This window comes from Diuraphis noxia, unplaced genomic scaffold (genome assembly GCF_037042655.1).
Source record: "Diuraphis noxia isolate RWA-SAM2 unplaced genomic scaffold, SU_Dnox_SAM2 contig0003, whole genome shotgun sequence".
Lineage (NCBI taxonomy): Eukaryota > Metazoa > Arthropoda > Insecta > Hemiptera > Aphididae > Diuraphis > Diuraphis noxia.
Genome location: NW_028301713.1, coordinates 55175818 through 55188537, shown reverse-complemented (window position 1 = coordinate 55188537; position 12720 = coordinate 55175818). Strand labels below are relative to the sequence as shown.

Sequence of the window (12720 nt, the reverse complement as noted above, 5' to 3'; positions counted from 1 at the left end):
CTTGAAGGAATACTTATGGCAATTTATTGTTGTAGTTTTAATCCTTGTTTATAAACACAAACAATTTTATGATTTTTCAACTTAAAAATTACTTGCAAATTTTCGCGTTTTCGACAGATCTAATGTTTATAAAAAAAAATTGTGACTAACGATTTTTAATTTTTTTTAGCTACAATAAGAACAACTTATAAGGAACTATATATTAAATTTTCAAGTTTTTTCGGTCGTCCAACATTTTTTTACCGGCATTTCAAAAAAAAAAAAATTGAAAATTTTAGTGGTCTATAAATAACTCAAACACTTCGCGAGTACCGCTCAACGAGTAAAGACGTGCGCAACCGGTTTCCGCGAGTGCTACACTACATCTGCAATTGCAATATACTCACAAGGTACGTACTATTGTTCGTATCATACCAATCCAAATGGATCACAACCGACCACCTATTCAACCTAATCTTTCCTCCAACACACAATCATTTTCTCACAAACAAACCTTCGCAGCTATGACATCCTAAAACGTTTTCCCCAGAAAATATCAGGCTATAATTTTCGATACTATCGACGGAGTTCCACAAAAAACGTATTTAATCGAATTAAGCAAAATAATTACACCCTCAAATATCATATTTGCATCCAGGATCTCAAAAGGCCGTTATTGCATTTATCTTTCAAAAAAAGAACTTGTTGATCAACTCATAAATTATGACCAACACATCACCATCGAAAACCAGTTAATTAAATTAAGAAGGTTACATAACCCTGACAAACGCATTATACTATCAAACGTATTTCCCAATATTCCAATCAGTCCTATTCTGGAACATCTATCAAAATACAATATAATACCTCCTGCAAGTCCCATATCGTTCCTACGCGCCGGCTCAATCGCCAACGGTCTGGACCACGTACTTAGTTTTCGAAGACAGTTGTTTATATCACATGACGACATCGGAAAGCTACCGACTTTTATGCTAATAAACTACAATTCTGACAACTATAGAATATTTTTGTCTGATGACACTGTTACATGTTTCCTTTGCAAAAAGAAAGGTCACACCTCTACCGCATGTACAACTAATTGCAAATAAATCTATTACAATTGATACAAGCTGCAGGGCCCCCTCTTTGTGGATCTTGATACTGGATCCAATAAACATATTACACTAAGCTCTACTGTTAACCAATCAGCTCTTACGGCTGACCTTAATGAAAATATCGTGATATCTGGCAGCTTGATTGACAATTCACTCGTATATGACAATCTAACCATGATGAATTTAACTAGCCATCAAAGCACCTCGGAAGAAATCTCTCCAACTGGTGGTATCAAAAGACCAGCACCGCCGACGTTGTCGTCAAGTTAACCACCCCCTCAATCACCAACATTACTTACTAACTCACCAATTAAAAAAAAAGTGATCTGATTGACAATAAAAAAACAGAAGAATATACTACGATGTCGATTCAAAAGAAAAAACTTAAATCGTCAGCTGAACATTTCATAGATACGATGGAACATCTCAGTCCATGCAAATCAGTATTTAATGTAACTAAGGAGATACCTATTAACTATGACCAATTTAAATTGCTTTTAGAAAATTGTTTAAACAGTAATAATCCACGTGAAGAATGTGTACCTTTCAATATCAACGCTAAGTAATATGTTAATAATAATCGATTTAATTAGACCAAAAATAACTTCTCTCGGCGGTAAAAACAGATTAACAAGAATACACAAGGTTTTCTTCAACGCATTATCTAAGCGTAGGTACACTACAATAATTTGAAAGTTTTAACGTCGTCGAGATAAACTGAATGCATTCGATGCGTGAATATAAAGGTAAATAAATGGTATAGTAGATGTATGTATAATTGAATATAATATATTTAATATGCATTAATACATTTACAATTACTTATACATGAAACACGACCAAAGCGACGTTAAGCGTGTGATTATCGCGATTAGCCACTGTCGTCAATCGAGTCACCACAAAATATACATCAAATAATCAAACGAACACCTTCATAATATATTTGATAATTTTGTAGGTGTCTGCAATTATTTTTAGCTGATCTATCAAATAAAAAGTATTGTATAAAATATGACGAATTACTGACACAACATCACTGAAACTGATGATGTAAAAACAACGTAGGTACTATAGGTACATATTTGAATTGGAACCCTGTCACAACGATCTTTACTCTTATTACGAACGAAACAATACCTACAAACCTACGTTGTTATTGCGTACCTTGCAATTAGACACTTGGGAGCTCTAAAGTCAAATATAAAATGAGTCCACATTCCCAAAAATGTAAATGATCCTAAACAATCTGAGGGCCAAGGTTTTAGGTATACGACTTCCACCCTTCCATCAGAAAATCAAAATCCTTTCCATGGTTATAATAATTGCAAGTGAATAAATAGTTATGCAAGAAAATTGAATGATTAAAACATTATTTTTGGCACCAAATTCTACCTATCACTAATTGAGTGATAAACTTCACAGGATATTACTACACATATCTGGCTATCTCATTTTAATTTATAGGTACCTATGCAGATGTTTAAATTAAAATAAAATAACCAATAAAAAAGTGGTCGTGGATGTCACTCTGCTGTACAGTAGGTTACAAGCGGGTTACTGTAATTGATGGAATTAAATTTGAATCCAATGATATTAAGTATATATCAACGTATACGAAAAACGATTTTGAGCGTAGATGGTTTATCTGTTTAGGATATATAATAGATTATTAAAAATTTTCAAATCTTAGATTTGAAGAGAAAATTTTTTATGAATTTTAGCTTAAAATAATTTGCGAATTTTCGTGATTTTTACATATGTTGTCAAAATTAAAATTTGAATGCTTGCAAAAAAAAAAAATTGTGATTATGCATTTATTTTATTTTTCAACTGCTATTGTAAAAATATGTTAGGAGCCTTATATTTAATTTTCAAATCTTAGATCTTAAAAGAAAAACTTTAATGAATTCCTATTTAAGATAATTTGAACATTGCCGTAATTTGTACGTATTTAGTCAAAATTTGAACTTTAAATGCTTATAAAAAAAATCATGCCTACGTATTTTTAATATTTTTCAACTACTATTGTTACAATGTGTTAAAAGTCTTGAATTAAATTTTCAAGCTTTTCTACCAACAAATACATTTTTATCGATATTTATAGAAAAAAAAAACTAATAATGATCGAAAATTGCATATGCCTATAAATAGTTCAACTTAAGTCAAATTTGACAAAACACACACATCATGGTAAAATCAATACATTCATCGCTCCGCTCAGAATCTAATATAAAATATGAAAAAAAATATCAATTTTTAATTATTATTTTTAACCAGTCTTTTATTTTATTAAGTGGCCCCAATAAGTCAGGGGCACTAAAGTTTCGCTTTGCCCAGTTACCCGCTAATTTCGTAGTGATAGGCGTTTCATAACGAAACAAAAAACAATTCGATGTTAAAGTTTAAACATATAAAATAATGTATTTTTTTTATTCATCACAGCTCACAAGTATAATTGGTATGACGACATAACGGTGGTGAGTTGTGTGAAGATCGTGATGCGTATATTTAATACAATTTGGGCATCCAGTGGGAATAATAAAATGCTTATTCTTAATAAAATATAAGTGTTTGGTCTTATTGCAGTGATTGCTGTGTATACAAAGTTCAACGAACAAGATGTATTAAAAACCTTCCAAATGCTTGGAGATGAATATTGTGAGAAATAACATTTTCAAACTCACAACTGTCATTGGATTTACCAGTTGGGAAATATTCCTTTACACAACCCTGCAGAGCATGTCGATTGGAAAAAGCAATTAACCGATAGGATTATTTCAAGCCATTTAGGTCTTAGTGTGGATTATAAACCACCAATTTTTATTAACCATTTCGCCAGTTATGTATCTGAACGTAATAATTTATTTTTAAAACTAAAATAGTCATTATTATATTTTTAATAACCATCGATTATATTGAAAATATTTATTTTTTCATTAAATATGATTTTTGTATAATTATTAATTTGCATCACAAATTTAAAATATATCGAAACATGTTAATAGCTTTTGGATATTTTTAAATGTAAATTTATTCAATTATTTTATTCTTTAAACTAAAAATTTTAATTATTTCTTACAATACATTTAAAAATGACTTTAACATTTACCTTTCAAAGTATAAATAATAATTGTATTACCTATAGTAAGAATCATATTTATTTACCAATCAAATCGTCCTTTTTCCAACTTAAATATATTTATGTAAAAAACAACTATTATTCAAATTCGTGTCGAGTTTTTTTAGATACCGAAACATTCTCTGTCTTAAATTGAAACGTGAAAATAACGACGGGTATGATTAATTGAGACGCATATACGTCACATATGAATATTACGTTTTTTTTTATTACTTATTTCCATTCATTTTGATGTTATTGTATATTTTTATACAGAATTATAATATATATTAGGTAGGTATATCTATATTCAATACCAAGATAAATGTTATAATATATATTATATACGCCAGGTAGTTGAAACTATGAAAAGACATATCTTTTCAAGAACGTTGAATATTTTTTTGATTTAATGAACATTTATTCATTGTTAAAATAATCACTTTGTATTTATACAATAATAGTATGTATTTTTATTGAATAGAATAATTTCATACATTATATTATATATTCGAACTTTGAAAAAATAATGTTATAATTCATATTATATGTGAGTTATGTATGTTAGTTATTATACTTATAATTATATAAAAGTATTATATTTTATAAACATCTAAGAATAATACGTTTTATATAGTATAACATGATATAATGTATAATTATGTTTATGGGTATAATTATAACATTCATATGATTGTACAACACTAATAATAACAGCAAAACTGCATTAGTGCTATTACCACCAATTATATGGCATAATAAAAGTCATCTATAATATTATCTTTAAGATTAATATACAAATTTGACTATATGAGCTATACATTTTTTTAAATATTTTGTTCGTTTCTGCTAATTTTTTTTATTATTATCATCATTATTTTATTGTTTTTTCTTCTTCTTTTTACTTTCCAAATAATAGTAGGGACACAATAATTTCTGTTAAAATCACATAAAATGAAATAATAATAGAAAATATAACAGAATTGTTATTTGTTTTCTAATTGAACGAAGAAGTTAGCTTCTAAAGAGGCAAACAACAAGTATAGAGACATCCGATCTCTCTTTTAGAAACTCTATGTAAATTACTTGAGAAAATAATTAACTGTCGTTTAACATGGATCCTTGAAAACTTCAATCTTCTTTTTCCAATTCAAAATGGCTCCCGTCGTCATGCGAGTACTCTCAATAACTTATTAACAATAAAAAAGGAGATTCAAACTATTCAATGAATAACAAACAAAACCTCGGAATGATGAGCTTCGATTTCGCTAAAGCGTATGGCACGGCATTGAGACCTAGAATACTTACATACTCAATAAAGTAATTTCCAAAGAAAATATTATGCTCGACTTCATCACCAACTTCTCAATTGCCGCACTTTTCAAGTAAAGACTTCCAAAACCCTCTCTGATATATTTTGCCAAGAAAACGGTATCCCACAAGGCTCCACCATATCCGTCACTCTTTTTTTATTGCCATAAATGACATTTCCTAAGTAATAAAATCTCCCAGCATATCCCTAATCTCTTTTATATGCAAATGATTTCACTATCCTCTGCCGCAGTACCAACTCCGACTCCATTCAAAGGCAACTACAAAACTCATCAAACAACCTCATGTCTTGGTTGAAATCATCTGGCTTCCGCTTTTCTCCATCCAAAACCAACCTCTTAATATTCAGTTTAAAGAGGAAACTTTAAAACATATCCATCAAAATCGGAGACCACACAATAAAAAACTAATCAAAAGTCAAAACCCTAGGAGTTATTTTTGACACTAAAACCACATGGATTCCTCATATCTCAACCTTAAAAACTCAACTATCTTTAGACTCAATTTAATTAAAAAAATAACTCATAGTTTATGGGAAGCCCAGTCACAGGCTCTCGTGAAAATACATAAAACCTTTATCCTCACAAAACTCAATTATGGCGCCCCTCTTTTCTCAACGGCTAAACCTGCCAATTTAAATATATTTAAAGGAGTCTTCTGCTCCAGCCATACTCAAAGCATCCTCTCATTAACGGGTAATAGCCGACAATTGGAAAGAACAAACGTCCATACTAGCAGCCCGACTATCCAGACTCCCACAGAACATAACACCTCGCTCTTAACAGCTGTTTAATAACATATTATACAGAAAATATAATCTCTAAAATATAATACCAGTTAGAAACCCTTCTATACCATCTTGGCTATTCGAAATTAACATCAATTTCGATCTATACACTCTCCCTAAGAAATCAACAAGCTTCAACACTTTTAAAAACTTATTCATGGAAAATCCATCTTTCACACAAACCCATACATATAGGTATATACTCGGACGCATCCACATCATATCACGTTGGCATGGCCATAATCCATGAAGATATCCAAATCCAATGGATACAGTCAGAAAAATGTTCTATATATACAGCCAAAGTTCTAGCTATTCTTAAAGCCAACGAATACCATAGTATCAGAAATCGACCTCATTATTTTCACAATATACAGTGATTTACTATCAACAGGCAACAGCCTACAAAATTATCACAATCCCTCTGATATCGACAGGAAAATCCAGAACGCCTACTTCACTGCAAAATCTTCCAGCAAAAATGTATCATACTCATGGATTCTTGGCCACTGTAACATTGAGGGAAACGAACACACCGATAGTGCTGCCAAACTAGCCCCATTCCTCTCCTGGCACACTTATCTCATCTCTCTTTTGCTATTCTGATATAAAAAATTTCATCAAAATGGATACACTTCGTCTATGGGAGAGCAGATTGCACAAATGAATATCAAACTCAATGAAATAAAAAGAACAATATGTCCTTAGACTTACTTCATAAGTACCCCACGTAAATACAAGTCTGTTATAAATCACCTCAGAATTTGGCACACTCATTTCACCCGCTCATACCTCATGAAGAAAGAAGATATGTATAGCTTGGAGAGAAAAAGAATGCAAATATCAGATCACCAAGTATTTCCAATTTTTTTTTTGGCAACACATTTGTTAAATCTATTGCAATTAGCTTTACATACCCCTATCTACTATACTTCATCAAATATATTGTTACTTCATTATATTATTTTGTATTATCTCATTTATCTTATATAACCTACCTATTATTATTAACTTCTCTGTTATTTTAAACGTATAATTTAATATCTGTATTATGTAATGTATTGTATTGTTTCGTAAATTGTAATTTTTGTCTAATGGCCATGGCAGCCGCGGGCCTATTCCATATAATAATAATAATAAAAAATAATACAAGTAGAAAAATAAGATACGTAATCAATAATATGTTGGTAGTTATTTTCAAAGCTGGAACGTGCTAATTTAATAATATTAATTTAGTTAAATTTTCAATTGAAAATTTGTAATTAATTAAACGTATTCAATATACATGATGTAATAGCATAAGTAAATACATAATCATCAAAATGCATTATTCAATTACCTAGTACCGTGTTAATGGAATTGCGTACCTATATATTGTGGGAAGGGAATAATATGAATTTGTCTGAATTATATAAATAGCTAATTTGAATATAAATATAAAGGACTACGACTGAATGATGGTATCGACTATTAATTGTCTACTTATCTTCGGAAATGTTGTGCGTGCGTTGATCAAAAATCGTTCTATGTGGCATAGGGGTTTTCCAGATGTTTATGTGAAAGTCATATGGACGATTTTTGATCAACGTCAGAATGATTTTTTTCGAAAACAATTAGATAATTTACCCATACCATTTAATCGTAGGTTTTATGATTCTGACATTTATTTTATTTTTCTTGTGTATATTTGTGGTTGTCACCTGTGGGTTATGTGTTTGAAGTCAAATACTATTCAATAATTTTTGTTCGAAATGTCTTGCTTTTGAATTTTATTTGATAGATGCTTTTTCAAAAGTAATTTATTGAAAATATATTTTATTCAATATTATTCTTATAACAATTAATTTCTATTAAAATAATCATATTTAGACAAAAAATATGTTAAGTTAAAAAAAAACACTTGAAAATGTTAATCACAACGGTAATGGTAGTTTAATATTATATCGGTTATTTGTGTATTTTTTTTATATACAATATAACGTTAACGTTAATGGTTTTACTTTCGTTTATTTATGCTTAACACTACATGAGCATGTGTATTATTTGAAGTTTTGGTATTTATTTTAAACTTTTAAAAACATAAAAACATGTTCCTAAATACTTTAACACGACTTGCCGTTTAATAAACTTATCCAACAGATCACGACGTAATAGGTATATTATTTAGTTTTTTTTTTTCATGGCTAACATTATATATTTGAATATGGTAAATTCCAAAGAAGTTCTACTTTTATTAAAAAAAAGGAAAGTTACACTATTTATAGCAATGAGATATTTTAAACTTTCATTAGTTTTTTCAACAATTAAATTTGATTTTTTATACAAGTACGTTAGATTCTAACGGTTAGAATAACACAACGTCTCTGCTCAAAATCGTTTTTCATATGCAATTATTTACATTGAATTCAAATACAATGACATGATCGAAAACTACTATACAGAAGAGTGGTACCCATTTGTCCAGTTGGGCACTTTTTTTTTTAATTTAAGATTTATTTAAAATGCTGAGGTTCCAAAATGTTTTATTGAATGAAATCACCCATTCCACACCATATGTATCTAATCACACCCTTGCGACCTATATAAAGACCAATAAATATTGAAAACCATTCATGCAGAGGCCAAGAGTTACTTTAAATGGTTCCACCTACGAAATAACCCAAATCCGCTTAAATGGACGAGTTGGGTTTAATTTAAAATTTAAAATTCAGTAACTTGGTAAGTAATAATTCTTAACAAGCAAAAAGATATTTAAAAAACAAAAGTGTCATAAATAGTTAATAGATGGCTTCTTCAATCAAATTATTCTTGTTTTACTTTTTTTATAGCCCATACTATTATTTCGTCTGATGGTATAGATTGTGTATACCAATATAAATAAAAAAAAAAAAATTTATTTTTTGAATAGTCAAAATATTTCAAGAAAATGCATTTTATGCAATTTTAAACACCTTTAATAATATATTAATACGTCATACAAATTAAAATTTTTAACTCAAACTGGTGATAATTAGTAGTCACTAATTTTTTTTTATATTTAATAATGCAGTGTCATGCAAAATGATATGATGCAAAATCTGATTCTTGGATTTTTTTCACATATTAAATATTTGAAGATAATAATTTCAAATTCTTGGGATTTGTTGTACTATAGACTATAGTAATAAGGAGTGTTCTGTGGTGTATACACAAACTTAACTTCTGTTTTTCAAATGAGGATCCTCAACCCCTGTATACTTTAAAATTAAATTTGTTTAGATTTCTTATGTCATATTACACATATGAATAGCGTGTTTTGGGCTGTTGTTATATCAATATTTATATTATCAAAAATATCAAGCATTAATTATTATTCGGACAGTACTCAGCATTTCTAAGCTTTACATTTTACGGAATATTGGGATTTTAGCAGAAAAAAAATCAAAAATGACCACTTACTTAAGACTAGATGACTCGTTGTTAGATTGTTATTTGTTATTAAGATTCAAAACCAAATAGTTAAGTCAGGAATTAACTTTTTAACTAGTTAGGTAGTGTTCAATATATTAAGAACCATGTTTTCTGATGTTTCGATTTTTCCTTAACTAATTTTTCAAATAAGAACTATTTTTGTTTTCTGCAAGTATTTATGTTGTCACAGTGTTCAGCTATTACTGCTGTTAAACCTCAATAAGAAGCGAAAATTGTGGCGCCACTTCCACCCCCACCAAAAAAAAAAAAACTAATACCTACTTATTTCAATTAGCTGTTTTATGTCACAAAAAAAATTGTTTTCTTATGTATATAGAAAATGTGCTTTTTTTATACAAAATTAATTAACAAATTTAGTTAAATCGAAAACTCAAGGCGTAAATTCAACAGCGCTTTAGTTACTGGTGGAAAATCAAATAAATGAAATTAAAACAATACACATGGGTATTATAAATTACGGTCTAGGACATTTCGGCGTGGCCATTTCGGCGTGGCCATCTCGGCGTGGCCATTTCGGCGTGGCTGTTTCGGCGTACGGCTGTTTCGGCGTACGGCTGTTTCGGCGTACGGCTGTTTCGGCGTAAGGCCGTTTAAGCGTAGAGCCATTCAAGAAATTAGGTAGGTCACCATAAAATATAAATAAATAAATAATTTTGTATAAAAAACTGTATATAATAATTAGGTATATTTAAGTATAATAAAACAAATTTAATTAAAATAATTAGAATGCTAAAAAAATTGTATTAAATATATAAATAATTTTTGTATAAAAAACTGTATATAATAATATTAAAATATTAAAAATATAAAAATAAGGAGAATGCTATTAAAATCATGAATAAAAATATTCAGGTCATCATACTTAAATTATGTGCTATCCCTCTTAAAAAGCTCATAATATTACGATTATCATAATCGCAGACTAATTTTAAAATACGTTTATCGACGTCGATGTATTTTTTTTTCTTTTTTGGTGGACTTTTGCCTGTTTCTAATTGGCAAAAGAAGGTGTCTCGGCCACTTTGTATTCTCCTTAAACATGATATAAATGCCCATAGTGTCGGATGGTCAACTGCCATTTGTAGATTAAGACGACGATTTGCCGCTTCTGCATGATTATTTGTTCGATCGTCTTTATTAAGTACGCGATCATGAACGTTCCAAATTATAGGGGGGAAAAGTGGGTTTCGACGACGGTTTCTTACAACTGTACCGATGTAGTTTTCTTCAAACCATTCCAAGAGAGGAAATATTTCTTCAGGCAGTTCATCATATAATAAGTTTACACTATTGTAAATGTCGTCAATTTTAACAAAAGCTAAAGCCAAAATCATTTTAATATAAATTGAAAATTCTGCATTGTTTTTATACTTCGAAAATAATTCTAGGTCACCCATTTTAAGTCTAAAATTTTTTGTCAAATGAAATAGACATCCGTGAATTTGAACTTCAGGAAAATTGTTTTTAATTGCTTTGATCGCAGCTTGCTCAAAATCGCAAGCAATTGATTTTGGTTTTAACCCTGGTTTTAATTCAATTAATATTTTAAATAGCCGTTCATACGTTTGGTTTTTTTTATCGGGTAAAAGAGCATAAATAAGTCAAAATCAAAATCATTTTATGAAAAATTACTACGCCGAAATCGACCCACGTCGAAAAGGCTGTACGCCGAAACGGCAACGCCGAAACGGCCACGCCGAAATGGCCACGCCGAGATGGCCACGCCGAAATGTCCGGATCCGTATAAATTAATGTGAGTAAAAATAATTATACAAACTTTTATACGTTTTTTCTTAATTATAAATCATAATATCTGTATCACATTTTTTTAAATATTACTTTTAGCTAAATTTTGTATAAATATTTTGTATGAAGAAACGATCATTAATATAAATAAATGTAATATTAAATAACTACGTAATAAATTAGAGTAGTCTTACGAAAGAACATTATATAAGATTTAGGACAATATTTGACTAATATCTAAGTTTCAGTGCACATATAAAAACTATAAAGGCATACAGCACATTAAAAACAAAGCTTTATCAAAACTATATTTCATGAAAATAAACAGTTCTGAATTACACTGTCTCGTTGTCATAAAAACAGTCTCTTCTCTCTAGTAAGATATCGTCTCGACTCTCGAGTATGGAGTATATGCTTCTCTCATCTGATACAATGATTCTGTCACCCAGAATCATTAATTAGAGTTAGTATCTACAAATAGTAAAAATAAACTTGTTTTAAGCTAGAATGAAAGATATATTATAGATACAAAAAACTAATAAAAACAAAATTTAACTCTTCCTCCCAAAAATATTTTAATGCTCACGGAAATTAGCCTAAACGTTGGTATTATAAATTTAAATAATTTGGAATGATTTGAATTGAGGTTGATAATAATAAATTTAATTAAATTTATTATCAAGCTTACAGAAGTGATATCAATAAGTGGCCTTTTTCAACAAAACCTCATGACTTATTAACTTTTATTTCAAATTCGTATTGTGTCTAGTATAATTTATATAGATTGTTTATTATTTGTAAAAAAAAAAAGGTTGATAATACATTATAACTAAGTTTTAATAATGTTGTTTTTTATATTATTCATTCTGATACTTACAAATATAGTGGATCCTTTGTTATGTCTAAAATTACATATTTTATATTTAATACCATACATTTAACTACTAAGTGAAGATGTATCTGAATAGAAAAAAGTAAAAACAAATAAATAAAAAAGCGGGTAAGTAGGTATCGCTCTGCTGTACATTGGGGGTGGGGTGGACTTCTGACTAGGGTAGGTTAAATTTGAATGCAATGATAGGTATCATTGTATACGAAAAACGATTCTGAACGGAGACGGTTTATCTGTCTAGGATATATTTTAGATTATAAAAAATTTTAAAATCTTAGAT

At 29.3% G+C, this 12720-nt stretch overlaps 2 protein-coding genes across 4 annotated transcripts in view; both read right to left on the bottom strand.

The window, feature by feature from the left end:
- The window catches only part of GABA-B-R2 (gamma-aminobutyric acid type B receptor subunit 2), a 320221-nt gene that overhangs the window by 44918 nt on the left and 262583 nt on the right, over positions 1 to 12720 (bottom strand). The gene's annotated exons all lie outside the window — the stretch shown is intronic.
- Positions 10600 to 11397, bottom strand: LOC149057554 (uncharacterized; the record flags this gene model as incomplete). The annotated part of the gene is made up of 1 exon (XM_089222040.1): positions 10600 to 11397. A coding segment is annotated over one exon (747 nt), but the record flags the coding sequence as incomplete, so codon positions are not given.